This window comes from Piliocolobus tephrosceles, chromosome 6 (genome assembly GCF_002776525.5).
Source record: "Piliocolobus tephrosceles isolate RC106 chromosome 6, ASM277652v3, whole genome shotgun sequence".
Classification (NCBI taxonomy): domain Eukaryota; kingdom Metazoa; phylum Chordata; class Mammalia; order Primates; family Cercopithecidae; genus Piliocolobus; species Piliocolobus tephrosceles.
Genome location: NC_045439.1, coordinates 83,296,148 through 83,312,719, shown reverse-complemented (window position 1 = coordinate 83,312,719; position 16,572 = coordinate 83,296,148). Strand labels below are relative to the sequence as shown.

The window sequence follows — 16,572 nt, the reverse complement described above, 5'->3', positions numbered from 1 at the left end:
CCGGTGATAAGGACCATACAGGGGGTGGGGGTAGGGGTAAGGGTAAGGTTGTAATTGTAATGATTCCTTAAGCTGGAAGAAGTTAGACCATACTTAAATACTGAAGAGGTGGTCAATAACAAGTAAGAGGTCAGCTATGCTGGAGAGAGGAATAACAGTAGGTAAAAGGTCTTAGAAAAATGGAAGACAATGAGATTCAGGGGGTAAAGGGTGGAACTGGCTTCAAACAGGGGAAGTACACTTAGGAAGGAAGAGGAAACAATGATTACCAGTGTAGAAAGGTGTCAGATTTGATGGCAGTGTGCTGAGGTCGTTCTTATCTGACAGCTTCTGCCTTCTTCATGAAGGAGAAGCCCCGCTTATCTGTTGCCAGTCAGGGACTAAGGAGGAATGTGCTGAGAACCAACGAGGGTTTAGATTCTCTAAGTGTTCTGTCAACTTTGAGGTTGTAAGACTCTGTAAGCAGCTACCATCTAAATGAACCTCAGGTATTACAGAGGAAGAAAAGTAGCCAGAAAAGCTCACTTATATTTTTCAACAGTCAATGGAATACTTGCAAAGCAGATACCTGGGGAAGTGGGGGAGGGGAAAACCCTGTGAAGATCTGATATGATGATTTTCGACAAAGGGACCCAAATCTGTAGGATGTGCCAATACAGAGAATAGAGCCTATTACCAACTCATCTTACTTTCAATCTGAAGACTGAGTACCTTATTAAGGAGGGTCAGGCGGGCAGATCACCTGAGGTTAGGAGTTCGACACCAGCCTGGCCAACATGGTGAAACTCTGTCTCTACTAAAAATACAAAAATTAGCCGGGCATGGTAGTGCATGCCTGTAATCCCAACTACTTGGGAGGCTGAGGCAGGAGAATCACTTGAATCCGGGAGGTGGCGGTTGCAGTGAGCTGAGATTTTTCCACTGCACTCCAGCCTGGGTGACAGACTGAAATCCTGTCTAAAAAAAAAATTTACTTTGAAGTCCTCCAAAGCACTAAGGAATTGTCATTTTGGTTTTCAAATTCTTTTAATAAAAGAACAATAAATAGGCCGGGCGCGGTGGCTCATGCCTGTAATCCCAGCACTTGGGTAGGCCGAGGCGGGCGGATCACAAGGTCAGGAGATCGAGACCACGGTGAATCCCCGTCTCTACTAAAAATACAAAAAATTAGCCGGGCGCGGTGGTGGGCGCCTGTAGTCCCAGTTACTCGGGAGGTTGAGGCAGGAGAATGGCCTGAACCCAGGAGGCGGAGCTTGCAGTGAGCCGAGATCGCGCCACTGCACTCCAGCCTGGGGGACAGAGCGAGACTCCGTCTCAAAAAAAAAAAAAAAAAAAAAAAAAAAAAAGAACAATAAAGATCCCAATATTTCTAAAACTAGACATAAAATCAAGTTCATAAAGACAGATAAATATGAAATGTCAAATAAAGAGGCTTGAAGAAAAGTTCTAGAGTAGAAAAAAAAAATGTAGTCTTTGAGGCTTTAAAAATAATAGTTTTCCACTATTAAAAGTAGATGGAGCTGGGCGCAGTGGCTCACGCCTGTAATCCCAGCACTTTGGGAGGCTGTAATCCCAGCAGGTGGATCATTTGAGGTCGGGAATTCGAGACCAGCCTGGTGGTGAAACATGGTGAAACCTCATCTCTACTTAAAAAATACAAAAGTTAGCCGGGCATGGTGGTGGATGCCTGTAATCCCAGCTACTTGGGAGGCTGAGGCAGGAGAATTGCTTGAATCCAGGAGGCAAAGGTTGCAGTGAGTCGAGAACGTGCCACTGCACTCCAGCCTGGGCAACAGAGAGAGACACCATCTCAAAAAAAAAAAAAAAAAAAAGGAAGAGCTGTAAGAGGCAGTGGTAAGAAAGATTATAAAAGAAGCCTCCATTTTCTTGGAAAAATGATACAGTACAAGCTATGGAAAGCTATTTCATTTGGGCAAAAGAGAGATATTTAAAATATCACATAACCTACAAAAAATGACATAAAGTCATTACCAGTAGCAGTTACAGGGTAGACTGTACTTGCCCTGTACAGTGAAAATGAACAAATTTATGATTATTAAATACATGCATCCTTGCCTTGGGCAGATCAAGTCTGCATGGATAATCACATAAACATGAATTTCTCTTTCTCTAGTGGAGCAACACCCCCATCTTATGATCTTTCAAGATATTGCAACTAAAGTCATTTTATTATCTATATTATGGTATTGCTATTAGGAATAACTCAGGAATCTCCTTTTTTTTCTATCTGTCTTGCTAACCAGATATTTGAGTTGAATGTAATTTAGGATCAAGGCTTCTTGCAAGTGTAGGAGTGTATGGTATCAGCAAGCGTTACATAACTGAGCTCCTTGCTATCTGCACTTAGACCATTAGCCACAACCCTCAAAATCCCAGAGGAGTTCACGGCTAGCAGACATCTAGTCTCTCTGAGAAATGGATAAATTAATTATCAATGATCCTTTCCTGTTCATTAAAGCAACCCCACTCCCACCTCTACCCTCCACACTTGGTAGCACTTCTTTAAAAATATTCTTAAATTTAGATTTAGAATGACAGGCCTACAGTCTTCTTCCACCTAGGCTGGCATTTGTGCTGTGATACAGCCTGTGAGAATGCCCACAGACTCCTGGACATCGGGTTCACTGTGGGCATGTACAGACAGTGCTCCAAAGGGGTGACCAGCAATGCCAGACACTTTCCACTTTCCTCACCACATCTATTCTCTAGTTGGCTCTGTGACCCGAGAGGTTGAGCTAAATTAACTACATCTACTTGGCAATCCTGCTGGGTTTCCTGGCTTCTAGCTGGGTATAGCTAATACTAGGCACTGGCAAGAGGCTGGAGGGTAGGTGTTTCTTCTCCTGCCACTGTCCGCTGGGAGGAGGCTGGCAATGGCTGCATGCCTCTAGCACCCACCTTGCTCTTGTCAGGAAGCTCTCTCCTACTGCTTCAGATCTCTGAAAACAGCTCTCTCCTCTTGCCCTTTCAGGCCCAAGAATGATGGTGCCTTATCATAGCTGCTAGCCTCTGAATATCCCTGCCTAGTTTTCCCTAACCCCATCTATGACTTTGTAAATTACCTCTTTTGAAATACTTTTAAATGTGCCACGTCTTTTCTGCCAGGACACTGACTGATACATGTAAGAGGAACCACTTCCCATTTTCTTTTAAAATATCTGAAATTCCTTTTCATGTATTTTTGTGCCTTAACTTTGTGTACCACTCCATATACAGAAGTCACATGGAAGCAAAAGATAAGATGCCAAAAGTCTAAGGGGTGCATTTGGGGCTTCTTACTTTTTCTGGTGAGAGGTGGTACGACGGGTGCAAAAGACAGCGATAATCACAACCACCACGATGGTGATGACGCCAACAGAAACAATTATGACCAGCAGCATATTACTGTCCAGAGGAGAGGTGGGGCTCCCATGAGGGCTGTTACTGCCTGCAGAGAGAGAAACGGTATATGTGTTAGTGTTAGAGAATTTAAAACTTGTATACTATCAAGCTACAGAACCATTAATATCTCACTTGAACTTCTTGATCATTGCTCTGCCTCATATAAAAGTGCTGCGTGAACACGGCTCTCTCCTCTAGATGATGAGCTCCTAGACAGCTAAGAGTCTGTCCTGTGAACAGTGCTCAGGACAGAGCCTGCTCAAAGACAGTGCTTAATTAAAGCTTCTCAAATTGTACTGAACATTCAAGAGCTTTCAAAGGTTAAGGTATACTTAGACAGATAAAGAGTCTTGCCTCTCTGGTGTCTCATGTGATACATAAACTTGTCTTGTAAAGCACCACTTATAAATCATTTAGTTTTCTGGTTTTCAAAACCATTTAAAAATGTTCATTCATACAAAGCAAAAGTTTTCCCCAGCAGACAGATATGAGATTATAAAAATTACATGAAAAGTAAAGTCTGTTTTTATAGATACACAGCCTATGCAGAGTTAATTCTCTTGTTCAACTTCAAGAAACACTAGGTCTGAAGTACGCCTTAATTTGACAAATACTGAATGGTTACTATGTGTCAGTCATTGCTCTAGGTACTAAAGGTGCAATGGTGAACAACAAAGATGTGAATGTTTTGCGGGGGAATGGGACAAACGATAAATATGAAATTATTAGTTACTAACGAATGGTGTGAAAAAAAGAAAATGAGGGGATATGATACAGAGTGTCTGGGTAGCTAATTTAGATTGAGTGGTTAGAAAAAGCTTCTCTGAGAAGATGGCATTTAGTTGAGATCTGAATAAGAAAGATCCTATCATACAAGGGGAAGGACCGTGAGGCAGGAACAAGCGCTTATCAAGGAAGAGAAATGCAGCCAGTGTTTAAGCAAAGAGATGCAAGTCAGAAGGAAGTGAGGAGGAAAAATGGGATGAGGCTGGAAAAGTTGCAGAGGCTGGACCATTTAGGACCCCCTTTTTTTTTTTTTTTTTGAGACGGAATCTCACTCTGTCACCCAGATTTCCTGAAGAAGGAAATTGAGATTTTCTTTTCCTTTTCCTATTATTGTTATTGCTGAAAGCATGAGGTCTAGGCTTTGTAATCTAGCTCTAAGTCTTGCTGTCTTCCATTTCTTGAAGCACGTTTCTTTGCTTCCCTATTCATTATTTAAGTTATATATGCTCATATTATAAAATGTGGCAAATCCCACTACACATGTCTAACCACCACAGATATCTGATGTCTTTCCTTCTAGCTACTCTCTCTCTCTTAACTTTCTAACAATCAGAGGTGTACAATAATGGGATGAGCTGCCTTGCCAAGTAATGAGTGTTTAGTTATTGGAAGTACTTAAGAGGCATCCCGCCAGCGTGGGATGTTGTGGAAGAAATTCCTACCATCAAAGTATGGCCTGGAATGTGTGTTCAAAAAAAAAAAATCTCTTGGCTGGGTGCAGTGGCTCACGCCTGTAATCCCAGCACTTTGGGAGGCCAAGGTGGGTGGATCACGAGGTCAGGAGATAGAGACCACCTTGGCTAACATGGTGAAACCCCGTCTCTACTAAAAAATACAAAAAATTAGCCAGGCATGGCGGCGGGCGCCTGTAGTCCCAGCTACTGGGGAGGCTGAGGCAGGAAAATGGTGTGAACCCGGGAGGCGGAGCTTACAGTAAGCCAAGATCACACCACTGCACTCCCGCCTGGGTGACAGAGTGAGACTCTGTCTAGGTGGAAAACAAAAACAAACAAACAAAATAAATAAATCTCCTGAAGTGGTTCTCCTAACAACCTGGCTTATAAATTTATGTTCTAATCCAAACTTACACTCATTGTGGGAATCCCTTCCATAATGCTGGATTAACTGACCCTCCAACTTTGCTTCTTTGATTTTATAGACTATATCTAAGTACAGTGCTAAATCTGGGGCTGCCTTAGAAGGGATTAAGAGCTTACTCTACATTTGGCTCAATCACTTTTATCTTTCATTTATGAGAAAAAGGTAAACAGACAGACAACTTAAACTGTACATACTGACCTTCAATAAAATAACATTTGTATATTTGGGAAAGACCATGGTACTGGGGCCACTAAAATGGACCATACTGTTCATATTAGAGTAGGGCTTTCCATAACACTGTTATTAACAGCAGTGCTGAACTACAGGGTTGGGTATTTGGTAGGGCAGGCATTGCAAATTAGAGGCTGGGGAGCTGAAGTATGGGAGGCAGGCAGAGGTGGAGGTGTTTCTTTCCTGCATTTAACTGACAAATTCTCATTTACTCACATCTGACCTCTAACATGTGAGCTGGACAAAAGCTTTCTTCTAAGATACAGCAAGAGTGAGCTGCCAAAGAACAGTCCTACCAGGGACAATATATATGCCATTTCTTTATGCCTCATCTGGACTACTGTAACAGCTTCCTTTTTTTTTTTTTTTTTTTTTTTTGGGACGGAATCTCACTCTGTCACCCAGGCTGGAGTGCAGTGGCACAACCACAACCTCAGCTCACTGCAACCTCCACCTTCTGGGTTCAAGTGATTCTCCTGCCTCAGCCTCCTGAGCATCTGGGATTACAGGTGCATGCCACCATGCCTGGCCTGTAACAGCTTCCTAACCCCTCTTCCCTGACTTTATACTCTTAGCCCCCAACTTATTCTTTTTTTTTTTTTTTTTTTTTTTTTGAGATGGAGTCTTGCTCTGTCGCCCGGGCTGGAGTGCAGTGGCCGGATCTCAGCTCACTGCAAGCTCCGCCTCCCGGGTTTACACCATTTTCCTGCCTCAGCCTCCGGAGTAGCTGAGACTACAGGCGCCCGCCACCTCGCCCGGCTAGTTTTTTTTGTATTTTTAGTAGAGACGGGGTTTCACCGTGTTAGCCAGGATGGTCTCGATCTCCTGACCTCGTGATCCGCCCGTCTCAGCCTCCCAAAGTGCTGGGATTACAGGCTTGAGCCACCGCGCCCGGCTAGCCCCCAACTTATTCTTAACTGTTATCAGAGTAGTAATAGTTGACAATAAAAGATGGTTGTTATAGGGTACCAGCTGCGTCAGATATTTCACATGTTATTTGTAGGATAAAGCTCTTATTTCTTAACACTGGTACTTGAGTTTTTGACAGGTTGATTCTAACCTGCATTTTCAACTCAATCTTCTACCCTGTCTCTATGCCGTATGACTCCTGGAGAGAGCAGGCTGCTTTATTAGCATATTGCCATGCCTCTGCACATGCTGATATTGCTTCCTGGAATGTTCAATCCCTTTCTTGACATTTAGCAATCTTCTAGCATCCTTGAAGATCCGGGTTAGACGGCACCTCTTCTTGGAAGCTTTCCTTTTATCAGGTAGTTTGTTACTCACTCCTCTTGCTCCCACAGCTTGTCACATAGAGCCTGCATCTTTAAAAACGTGCATGCGGGCCCTGGGCGTGGTGGCTCATGCCTATAATTCCAGCACTTTGGGAGGCCGAGGTGGGCGGATCACCTGAGATCAGGAGATCAAGACTAGCCTGGCCAACATGGTGAAAACCCATCTCTACTAAAAACACAAAAATCAGCGGGGCATGGTGGCAGGTGCCTGTAATCCCAGCTACTTGGGGGGCTGAGGCAGGAGAATCACTTGAACCCGGGAGGCGGAGGTTGCAGTGAACCGAGATCATGCCACTGCACTCCAGCCTAGGCGACAGAGCAAGACTCCGTCTCAAATACAACGAAAACCAAAAAAAACCAAAAAAAACATGCCATGCATGAGTGAATACATAAATGAAAGAAAGACAAAGGAGTAATTACTTTCCACACAGCCTTAAAAATTATACGGTGGACACAATATAAATGTCACATATGCATGGAGAAGAAGAAATTCATAAACAGAGTCCTGGAACCTGGAACATAATTATTTCTGGAAGGATATACGTTTGTCTGGTTCTTTTAAGGCTGATTTCATTAAAGTCTGGGCAGTGCCACTTTTGATGTAAATAGATAGCTGGAGATTAAGACATCATTGTATTCCTACAATTAGAATACAAGTTACTAGAGGAGAGGCGTTTTTCTCATATGTCTCTTTCTTCCATATGTGAAGAGACAGTAAGAGTCATTCCTAGTAGGTTTCCACATCTGGTATAGGACCCACTGCTTTCTTAGGTTGAACGCGACAGTGGGAAAAGCACAACCTGAAATGAGAAGCCCCAGGTTTCCAACCTAGGACTGCCATAATTAGCGGGTGGCCTCAGGCACATTGCTTCTCTACTGAGTTTCTGAATATATTAAATGGGAATAATGGTATCTGTTCTCCCTGCTTCACCGTGTTGTAAGAATCAATTGTGACTTCATGTGTGAAAGTAGCTTATACATGTTGAAGCTCTGTAAAGATGGGGGTGTCATCATTAAATTAGAAGACACCAGCTCTCAGAATGGCTAGGAGAGTGGAAGAATTTTCTAGAATTACTAAACTGAAAACATTGCAAAAACTCAGTGATTCTAAAAGCATTTGTTTAGCTTGTTTTGGATGGTGGGTAATCCCACTAGAGGGTTTATTTTTGAAAGCAAAATTCTAACTCTTTTCTAGAGGCAGTAGGCAACAGGATGCACAAATTGTTTAGGAATTAATCTTAAGCTGGATAACTGGGGAAACAATTTTATTTATGGGTCCTACAACACATGGGCTTGGAGTAATTTGGCAAACACTTAGATCTAGTAATAAAAGAAAACAGGTTAATATGCTACAACCCACCATACATAAGCTATAAAAGACATTTCAAAAATTTAAGCAAAATTGCTTCATGTCCATAGTAAGCAAAAAACGTCATGGGAAGGGCTTTACCACTCATTGGAGGTTTGTAGTCGGATCCTAGGTCTGGCAGCCGGCTTCCTTTCCCTCCAGACCCTGAGGCTAAAGGAGAAGAAATCATGTCAATAATGACCCCACACATTTGGCGTGACAGTCCGCTTCATAGCTAGTGAGTGTTTTAAACAAAAAACACAATTTTTAGTCTATTCTGTCCATGAGAAAATAAAGTAGCACATAAATCACGGGAATCTATAGTCTATGTGTGGAAAGCAAACTAAGGTAGAGCTTTCTATGCAATGAGGCATCTGAAAGACTGACACCCTTGTCTCACAGCTGTGAGCTGACTGTCACTGCTGTTTAGAGGCTGGGACAGCAGGTGCTATTTCTCTAGCTTGGGAAACGGTTCCCAAAGGACTGCTCAGAGGACTTATAGAAAGAGTAGCTTCTCCTAGAAAAGGAACCAAGGGGACTAATTAGGTTAATGTCTACATTAAAGAACTATACTCTTCCAAGGGACCTGGCTATGTGGATACCTAGCAGGTATTAGTATTGTTTAGATTCTTCTCTCAAATTACAAAGTTGTTCTTCTGAATATAAAGTTACCCTAAGCAGGAGCAGGAAGGTAAATGGAAGTTCAAATCAGGTTCTCAGTTCCTGCTCAGTCACCTACATTCAGGAGTGAAAAAAACAGTCTTCCTCCTAGTTGCTCAAAGACACTGTCTCCTAATCCATCATCAGGGAACATACTAAGTGAGGCTGCTGACCTCAGGCCTAGGACCACCCTAGAAGCAGGCCTCAGAAAGTGCAAATATCAGTTTTTTAAAAAATGCTTATACTTGGTCTTGAATTTTGCTCTTCACATTTATAGGAAAAGCTGCTTGGGAGAAGCAAATACAAGGACCTTTTTCCAATAAAGCTCTAAGGTTTATACCCAGAAAACAACATCATACTTCTTCTGAAAAGAGGTCTGAAAGAATTGCAAAGTAAAAGCTGTTTTATGAAGTTAACTAAGAGGCTAATACAGCACATTGTTTAATAGACTGACTGCACTTGCATATTGCCTCCATCATATACAACTGTTTGACTCTGGGCAAGTTGTTTATTCTTTTTGGGCCTGTTTTCTCATTGTAACAGAGGGATAATAATGGTATCCACTTCACAAAGCTGTTGTGAGGATTAAATGGAAATTTAATCCCATAAAATATTTTTAATATTTTAAAAGTATTAATATTTTAATACTATGGACACATAGTAAATGTTCCATAAATGTTAACTACTTCTATTACAAGCATAAAAAGTCTTCAGGAAAGAGTATAATCTTTCCTTTACAGAGGCAGAGAGCATGAAGCTTCAAAAAACACTTATAAGTGAGAGTTATTTCTACAAACAAAGCCTTACTAGAAATGTATAAACTACGTGTTTCTGCAAAACATTAGAGCTAATGTCAAGTACTTCTATAAATTATCAGGAGATAAATATATATATATATATTTGATGAAATGAAAAAAATTAAAATCTGAAGTTTGTGTATGCAGTTCATCTAAGAGAACAAATCGAATGACTAAAACAATGCTACGCTTCCAGAAGCTGAAAACCTACCAAAAGAAGGTAACAGGAGTTCTTTTGGTAGGTTTTCAGCTTCTGGAAGCATTGCATTGTTCTATGCTATGGGCATATTCTAGAATTTACTCCCAGTCCCTGGCCCTTTTTCCATTGTCCACACATATTACTTTATCTCCTTACTTCTAATGCCATCATTTCTCCCAAATGACACACACCATATATTAAGAGTCCAGTTGTTCCTCATATGCTTTTCACTATGACAAAGTCTAGCTGGTGGAGATGGCTTAGCACCTGCAAGCCTCTTCAGGTTTAAGTGTACTTAGCTGACAGACAGGCTACATTTAAGCCAAACTATCCAGAGCATTGTATTATGTACGTAATTGCCAGAAAACACCCATTGCTAACAAACTGGATGGTTTATATTCCTATATTTCCTAACATTGTTTCTCTTGAATGTAAACTATGAACAAGAAATTCCAAGGATGAACCGAGCACCAAAAACATCAATGGGTAAAGAATTTTAAATACCAGAGGTGTCATGCAGCTAAGAATGGCACTCTGGCTATGGAGTCAAATGAGAAAACAATGAGCCCATTTATATTCTGTGCATATATATATAATGGGTATTTTTATATTCCTGCACTTTCACACAACAGAAAGTATGTTTGCAGTTTCTCCAATGTACAGCAAAAGACTCACTGAATGCAAACACGTTTCCAAAGTGTTTTGGAAAACTCGATACTGCAAGTTCTGATTCTTCCTTGCCATTAGCCAAGATCCAAATACCCTGCATTTCTACTAACTACTCTTAAACCAATAGAGCAATCATTAAATTTACTTTTAATGTTCATTCTCAGTATGGAAAACATACTAGCATTAGCTGACTTCCTAGAGATAAACATCACAAAGTATAGTCATCCCTCCACCATGGCAATTACAGTGGAAAGACAATTGACAGATGGTTTCAAGAATGGTGACATGGAGGCCCCTGTTTCCTAAGTCCGTATTTCAATTATTACTATTATTATTATTTTATTTACTTTTTTTGAGACAGGGGCTCACTCTGTTGCCTAGTGCAGTGGTGTGATCATGACTCACTGCAGCCTCTACCTCCCAGGCTCAGACAATCCTCCCACCTCAGCCTCTGGAGTAGCTGGGACTATAAGTGAGCACCACCATGCTCGGCTAACTTTTTTTTCCTATTTTTTGTAGAGAGGGGGTCTCACTTTGTTGCCCAGGCTAGTCTTGAACTCCTGGGTTCAAATGATCCTCCTACCTTGGCCTCCCAAAGTGCTGGGATTACAGGCGTGAGCCACCGTACCCGGCCTAAGTTTTCATTTCAAATAGTTTCGTTCCTCTTTTAATATGATAAGACATATTTAAGGGGAGAAATGAAAAAAGAACTCTGAATTAAGTTTATGGTAACAGAATAAACAAAACAGTAATTTAATCACAGAGAATCATAACATTTAGTAAGGTAAATCTGTGGGTTCTTTGTGGGAAGAGAAAAATAGAGTATTCACTGAATGTGATACAACTTTCCACTTAATGACACTAATAAAATTCTAGACACTACAAATATGAACAATTGGTATGATCAGTCTAATCATGACTCAAATGCCTATTGTTGTTACAGAACTTAGCACAAAAGATGATCTTATCCACACTTCAGACCAATCTCCTACAGCTGCAGGACCCAGTTTATTGACTCAGTTTTCTTCTGCCTGCCTAGTTAGCTTCTACATAAATCCCCCAGCTTTTCAGAACATGGACTCAACTCTACTTTGGCCAATAAATGTGTGGCTTTTAATACATGGTGCTGATTTTTCAGGAAAAACAAAAAACAAAAAACAAAAAAAAGCTAATAATAAGTCATAAAAGAAAGGAAAGAAAAGAGAGGCCATCTACTCATTTACCTTGATCATTAGGCATTTTATCAGAGGAGTCCGCTAACAGGCCAAGCACAGGGGAAGAAAAAACAAGAGCAAGGATCACAAGCTTTGAAGATGGGACAGGCAGAACTTTTTAAAGGAAAAAAATTAAAACCCCCACAAACTTCCAAACAAACTGAATCTTGACTTTAGTACTAACAGAAATTAAATTCACACAGGGCTTCCATAATTCCTTAGATTCAGTCCCCAGTTAAATTTTATTAGCCCAAGCTCACTTGGTTCAATGCTTTTATTCATTTTCTTATCTAGGGTTTTATTTAAAAGGCCCTTTTTAGTCTCTTTCTCTCTATAAGGTCCACAAATAAGTCTTTCAGGTTAACAGCCTGCATGAGTCGAACCATCCATCACAAGAACACACTATTATTTCTCTATATGGGAACCAAAAGAATCACATCTGATCTGACTGGTAAAAACTTTTAGATCACTGCAATTCATCTGCCCCAAATAGCCTGGAGCCAGTGTCCTCTTTTATATGATATGTTTAGGCTGGTAACCCGGGGAACACTGATTTGGTGGTCAATGAGTAGGTGAGGAATCATTCTGGGATAAATCTTCATACCATGGTTCACAAGCTCATCATTAAGACTTCATATGTTATCCACAGACTCTATATGCTCAAGTGATAGTGTCAGCATAGCCCCACTAAAGAGACACACAACAAAACCCTCAGCCTGGGGAGCATTACCTTTAGGTGTTCTGAATTGGACAGCTTCAGACATGGGTCCCATGCCCTTTGAGTTCCGTGCCTGGATTTTGAAGTAGTATGGTGTGTCAAGAGTTAACTCTTGTATCTGGTGAGTCAGTCTGTTTCCCACAACAGGCTCTATAACCCAGTCATGTATCTCTGCATTCACATCTGTACTGTAATAGATGATGTAACCTGTCCAAAGGAGTTAATGGGAAAAGAAATCTCATTCCTGCTTTTCCTTTTGCATTCAGTAAATCAATAAGTACCTATTACATCAAATGCATATTATAGCATAATATTTGAATAGTGAACCCTCAAGGGTCTACAATTAAAATAATGCAGTTTTGAAAACCAGGAATTGCCTGACAGGCTGTTTTAGCTCTCACTAATGTGATCTCCTAGGAACTGCTAGGCAGAGCCACAATGAACTGTCACCTGATACTTCCACCAGGTGGCACTTAATCCCCGCATTGAGAAGGGAAGCGTCACAACCATGAGTCTATCTTACAGCAAAAGGGCACTGCACTGTTGCTGGTTTTAAAAGACAAAGTAAAATGTGATCCAAGTCAAGTCATGATTCATTCTTTCACAAAAGAGGCAAAGTCAAAACCTAAAAAATGACATAAAGACCAGGGTGTATGGAGATTCCTACTGAAAGCAAGAAGCAGGGCAGTGCTAAGAAACGCTTTCCATTTCCTTAGGCCACCTATTCATACAGAGGAACTTTAGGGCAAACCCCAGTTCCTCCGCGCACACCTACATGGGGCAGAGGCACCAAAGGAAGTAGGAGCAGCTGAACCCCATCAGGCTTCCCTCCCTGATAAGGCTGAGGAAGGCAGAGTGTCCCCTCTAATGTGGAAGGCTTTCCTCTGCAAGTACGAGGAAAAAATTCCAGGTCCCTACAAAGGCCTAGGCCAGTTCACACTTTTAACTCTAATTACAAGAGCACAGGTACTTGAAGTAGCAGGTCTTGGGGGGTGGGGAAAAGGAAATAAATATCTAATGTTTTTTTTTTTTTTGTGGCTTCAGGGTATAAGAGCAGAATCTCTGTTTATTGGGTATTACTCTATAGAACCAGGGAGGGGGTATATAATTCTGAAGCTGTCCATCTAGGCAGAGATAGAGAAGAAGAGCTTTCCTGAGGAAAATAAATGTCTACGAAGTCCCACTATAGCCAAAGGCTGTCTTGTGCCTCCCATCCCCGACTGCACTCAGAACCACCAACACGCAACCCATTTTATGCCACTGTGGGTAATCAGCACAGCCTCGCCCCAATTTCAAGGACCACTGTGACTCACACCTTCCCATAAAATGACCAAGCCAGCTTTCAGACTCCCACTTCTTCCAGCAACACTGTAGTCTCCTGGAATACTCCTGTCAGGCAGGAAGAGGGCACAAAGAAATGCACACTTGATTGCATCTTACCTGTAATTTTGCCATTGGCTTCGGAGGGAGGCTGCCAATTCACAATTATAGTCTTAGGTTTCCCCTCTTTACTCACAACAGTCACATCCTTGGGTGGAGAAGTTGGAACTACAAAATAATATTTCTAATAATTTCTGTCCATTTCAAATTAGTTCACTATTTCTTCAACATTTTCCACTTGTAAGGCATAATAAAGGGCACAAGGCAATAAAGATAAAGCTTCTGGCTTCAAAGAAATCAGTCTATCAAAAGTTGCAACAAAAAGAAGAATATGCAGAGTACCAAAGAGGAAATACCATACTACGAAGATACAGAACTGGCATCTTGGCTGGGAGTCAGGGATAAACAGGATAATTAGGTAGGAAGTCAAGTGGCATTTGTACCAAGTACCTACTGTATACCAGGTAAGGTACACATAGTGTCTCACTTAATATTTGTAGAAAATCTGAAAGGCAGTTATCACTATCTCTGCTTTATGGATCAGGACACCAAAAAATTAGAGAAGTTATGTAATTTGTTCAAGATGACTTTTTCCCTGTCACACTGGATTATTTTGTTAGAATATTTTAAATTGTATAACAGTTTTCTCTCTCATTTATAGTTGGCTCTCCAAACCAAATATAACTTTTTTTTTTTTTTTTTTGAGATGGAGTCTTGCTCTGTCATTCAGGCTGGAGTGCAGTGGCACAATCTTGGCTCACTGCAACCTTCACCTCCTGGGTTCAAGTGGTTCTTGTGCCTCAGCCTATGAAGTAGTTGGGATTACAGGTGCGCACCACCACATCTGGCTAATTTTTGTATTTTTAGTAGAGACGGGGTTTCGCCATGTTGGCCAGGCTGGTCTCTAACTCTTGGCCTCAGGTGATCTGCCCACCACGGCCTCCCACAGCACTGGGATTACAGATGCAAGCCACCACTCCCGGCCCCAAATATAACTTTTAAAAGCCCTATTTCTTCAAAGAATATATGATTTACAGATATTTTTCACTATGAGTTTATTCTGCAAACATACTGCCAACTATTGAGGTTACAGCTCTAAAGTGAAGCCATTTGTTTATACAACAGGACAATATGTTTCTTGTGTTTCCATGTGACAGCTGAAAACTTTTAACATACTAGTAGGAAAATGAGCAAATTAAGTACATCCTTATATTTACTCAACTCTTCCTAAAATACTAGAATTCTCCTAGTATAAAATGTGAGGAAGCCTGGTGAAATGCAAACATCCAAAGGGAAAACATAATCTCATTTGTTAGCTAATAGGTTGGGAGTGAAGTAAAAACATTTTCTTAAAATGGTTGGCAAAGAAAGCAAACTCAAGGCCTGTTTAAACTTTGATGCACTGTATTTCTAACTCTTCAAATCCAACCCTTTTCTCTGCACAAAGTCCAAAGAACTGTGCAGAAGACAAAAAGACACTGAGGCCAAGCCCAGTTTGTGGATTTATAACTCTATTTTTTCGTTATTCATATAGGAGAGAAAGAAATAGGAGGCCAAACTAGACAGAGATTTGAAATGGTTATGCATATCCCTAGACTAGGAAAGCCCAGGGGGTAGCAGAAAGGCATGTCTAAAAGTTAGCAAAAACCAAACAGACTCTCAAACCCAGATAGCCTGTTCTCTCTTTAATTTGCTTAGTCATCTTTTCTCTCTCGTCTCCACTTACAAAGACCTTAAGGATTATTTCAGTGGAAGATTTTATAAGACACTAATTTGCTTGCAAGCAAACTGCAGAGGCAGCTTTGGGGTCACCTAGCAAAGTGTTCAGGCTCCAAGCAAGCATGGCATTGGAACTGTTTGGTTAAGCAGGTCACTTCATCTTTTCTATCTCAGTTTACCAGTAAAACAGGATTAATGGCAATAATCCCTTACGTCTACCCAGTGCTTTGTAATTTATCTGTTTTCCCTGTAGAATCCTGTTATTTGCTAATGTTCTTGCTCAGTAATTAAAAAAAAATAACTCATCAGCTGAAATAGCAAACACTGAATTCCAAATGTAGTTGCTCACTGTGTTTTGTAAATATATCAATTCATGCACTCAATTCTTTCCTTGGGAAGTAAAAGCAGCCATGTGACATGGCTTCCGACAACACATACCTAATTCAAAGGTGGTCCCATGTGCTGTCATACTCCATGTGCTTGATCTTCGACCTTTGGTCACCATCACAGAGAATTCATACAGTGTATTCGGTTTTAAACCAGTCACCAAATAACTCAGAGTGGTTGCATTTGCATTCTGAAAAAAACATGAATTGAGAACTTTAAAATTAGAAAATATCAATGATTAGCTTTTTTCGGCCAAGGCAAATGTGTCAGTACCTTGTACTTGGTGTTTGCCGGGATGTTGGTTTTCCATCGGACGGTGTAGTATCGGGAGTCTGTAATCTTCTGGTGCTTGGGCAGTGAGTTGTCTGCCCACGTAATCCTTATGGTGTCATGACTCAGAATGGAAGCCTGAACTCCCACTGGTGGCATCATGGGAGTGGGATCTGGCACTGGAGTGTATGGAGCATTAATAACAAATAAATCAACTTCAGAAGTGTCTGAGCACAAAATAATTTAAAAAGGGAAGTGGCATTTTAATGTAAACAAAAATAAAATAAAAGGGAAATGCAGGGTAATATAATGGAATGAAAAGGTGAGAAATGGAGAAAAAAGAAAGAAAATTCGGAGTTAATAGATAACCACCATTCATTTAAAAGACTATTTCCA

General features: G+C 41.0%; 1 protein-coding gene across 4 annotated transcripts in view; it reads right to left on the bottom strand.

Annotated features, from left to right (window-relative positions):
• The window catches only part of NEO1 (neogenin 1), a 249,870-nt gene that overhangs the window by 19,321 nt on the left and 213,977 nt on the right, over positions 1 to 16,572 (bottom strand). For 2 of the 4 annotated variants that reach the window (XM_023193105.2, XM_023193108.1), the window contains exons 17-23: positions 16,180 to 16,403; positions 15,958 to 16,096; positions 13,861 to 13,968; positions 12,433 to 12,627; positions 11,712 to 11,744; positions 8,266 to 8,334; positions 3,301 to 3,448 (exon numbers count right to left, since the gene is read on the bottom strand). In XM_023193105.2, coding sequence (XP_023048873.1) covers positions 3,301 to 3,448; positions 8,266 to 8,334; positions 11,712 to 11,744; positions 12,433 to 12,627; positions 13,861 to 13,968; positions 15,958 to 16,096; positions 16,180 to 16,403 — 916 coding nt within the window. The remainder of the gene's footprint in view (positions 1 to 3,300; positions 3,449 to 8,265; positions 8,335 to 11,711; positions 11,745 to 12,432; positions 12,628 to 13,860; positions 13,969 to 15,957; positions 16,097 to 16,179; positions 16,404 to 16,572) is intronic. The other 2 variants (XM_023193107.1, XM_023193106.1) reach the window with 2 other exon arrangements.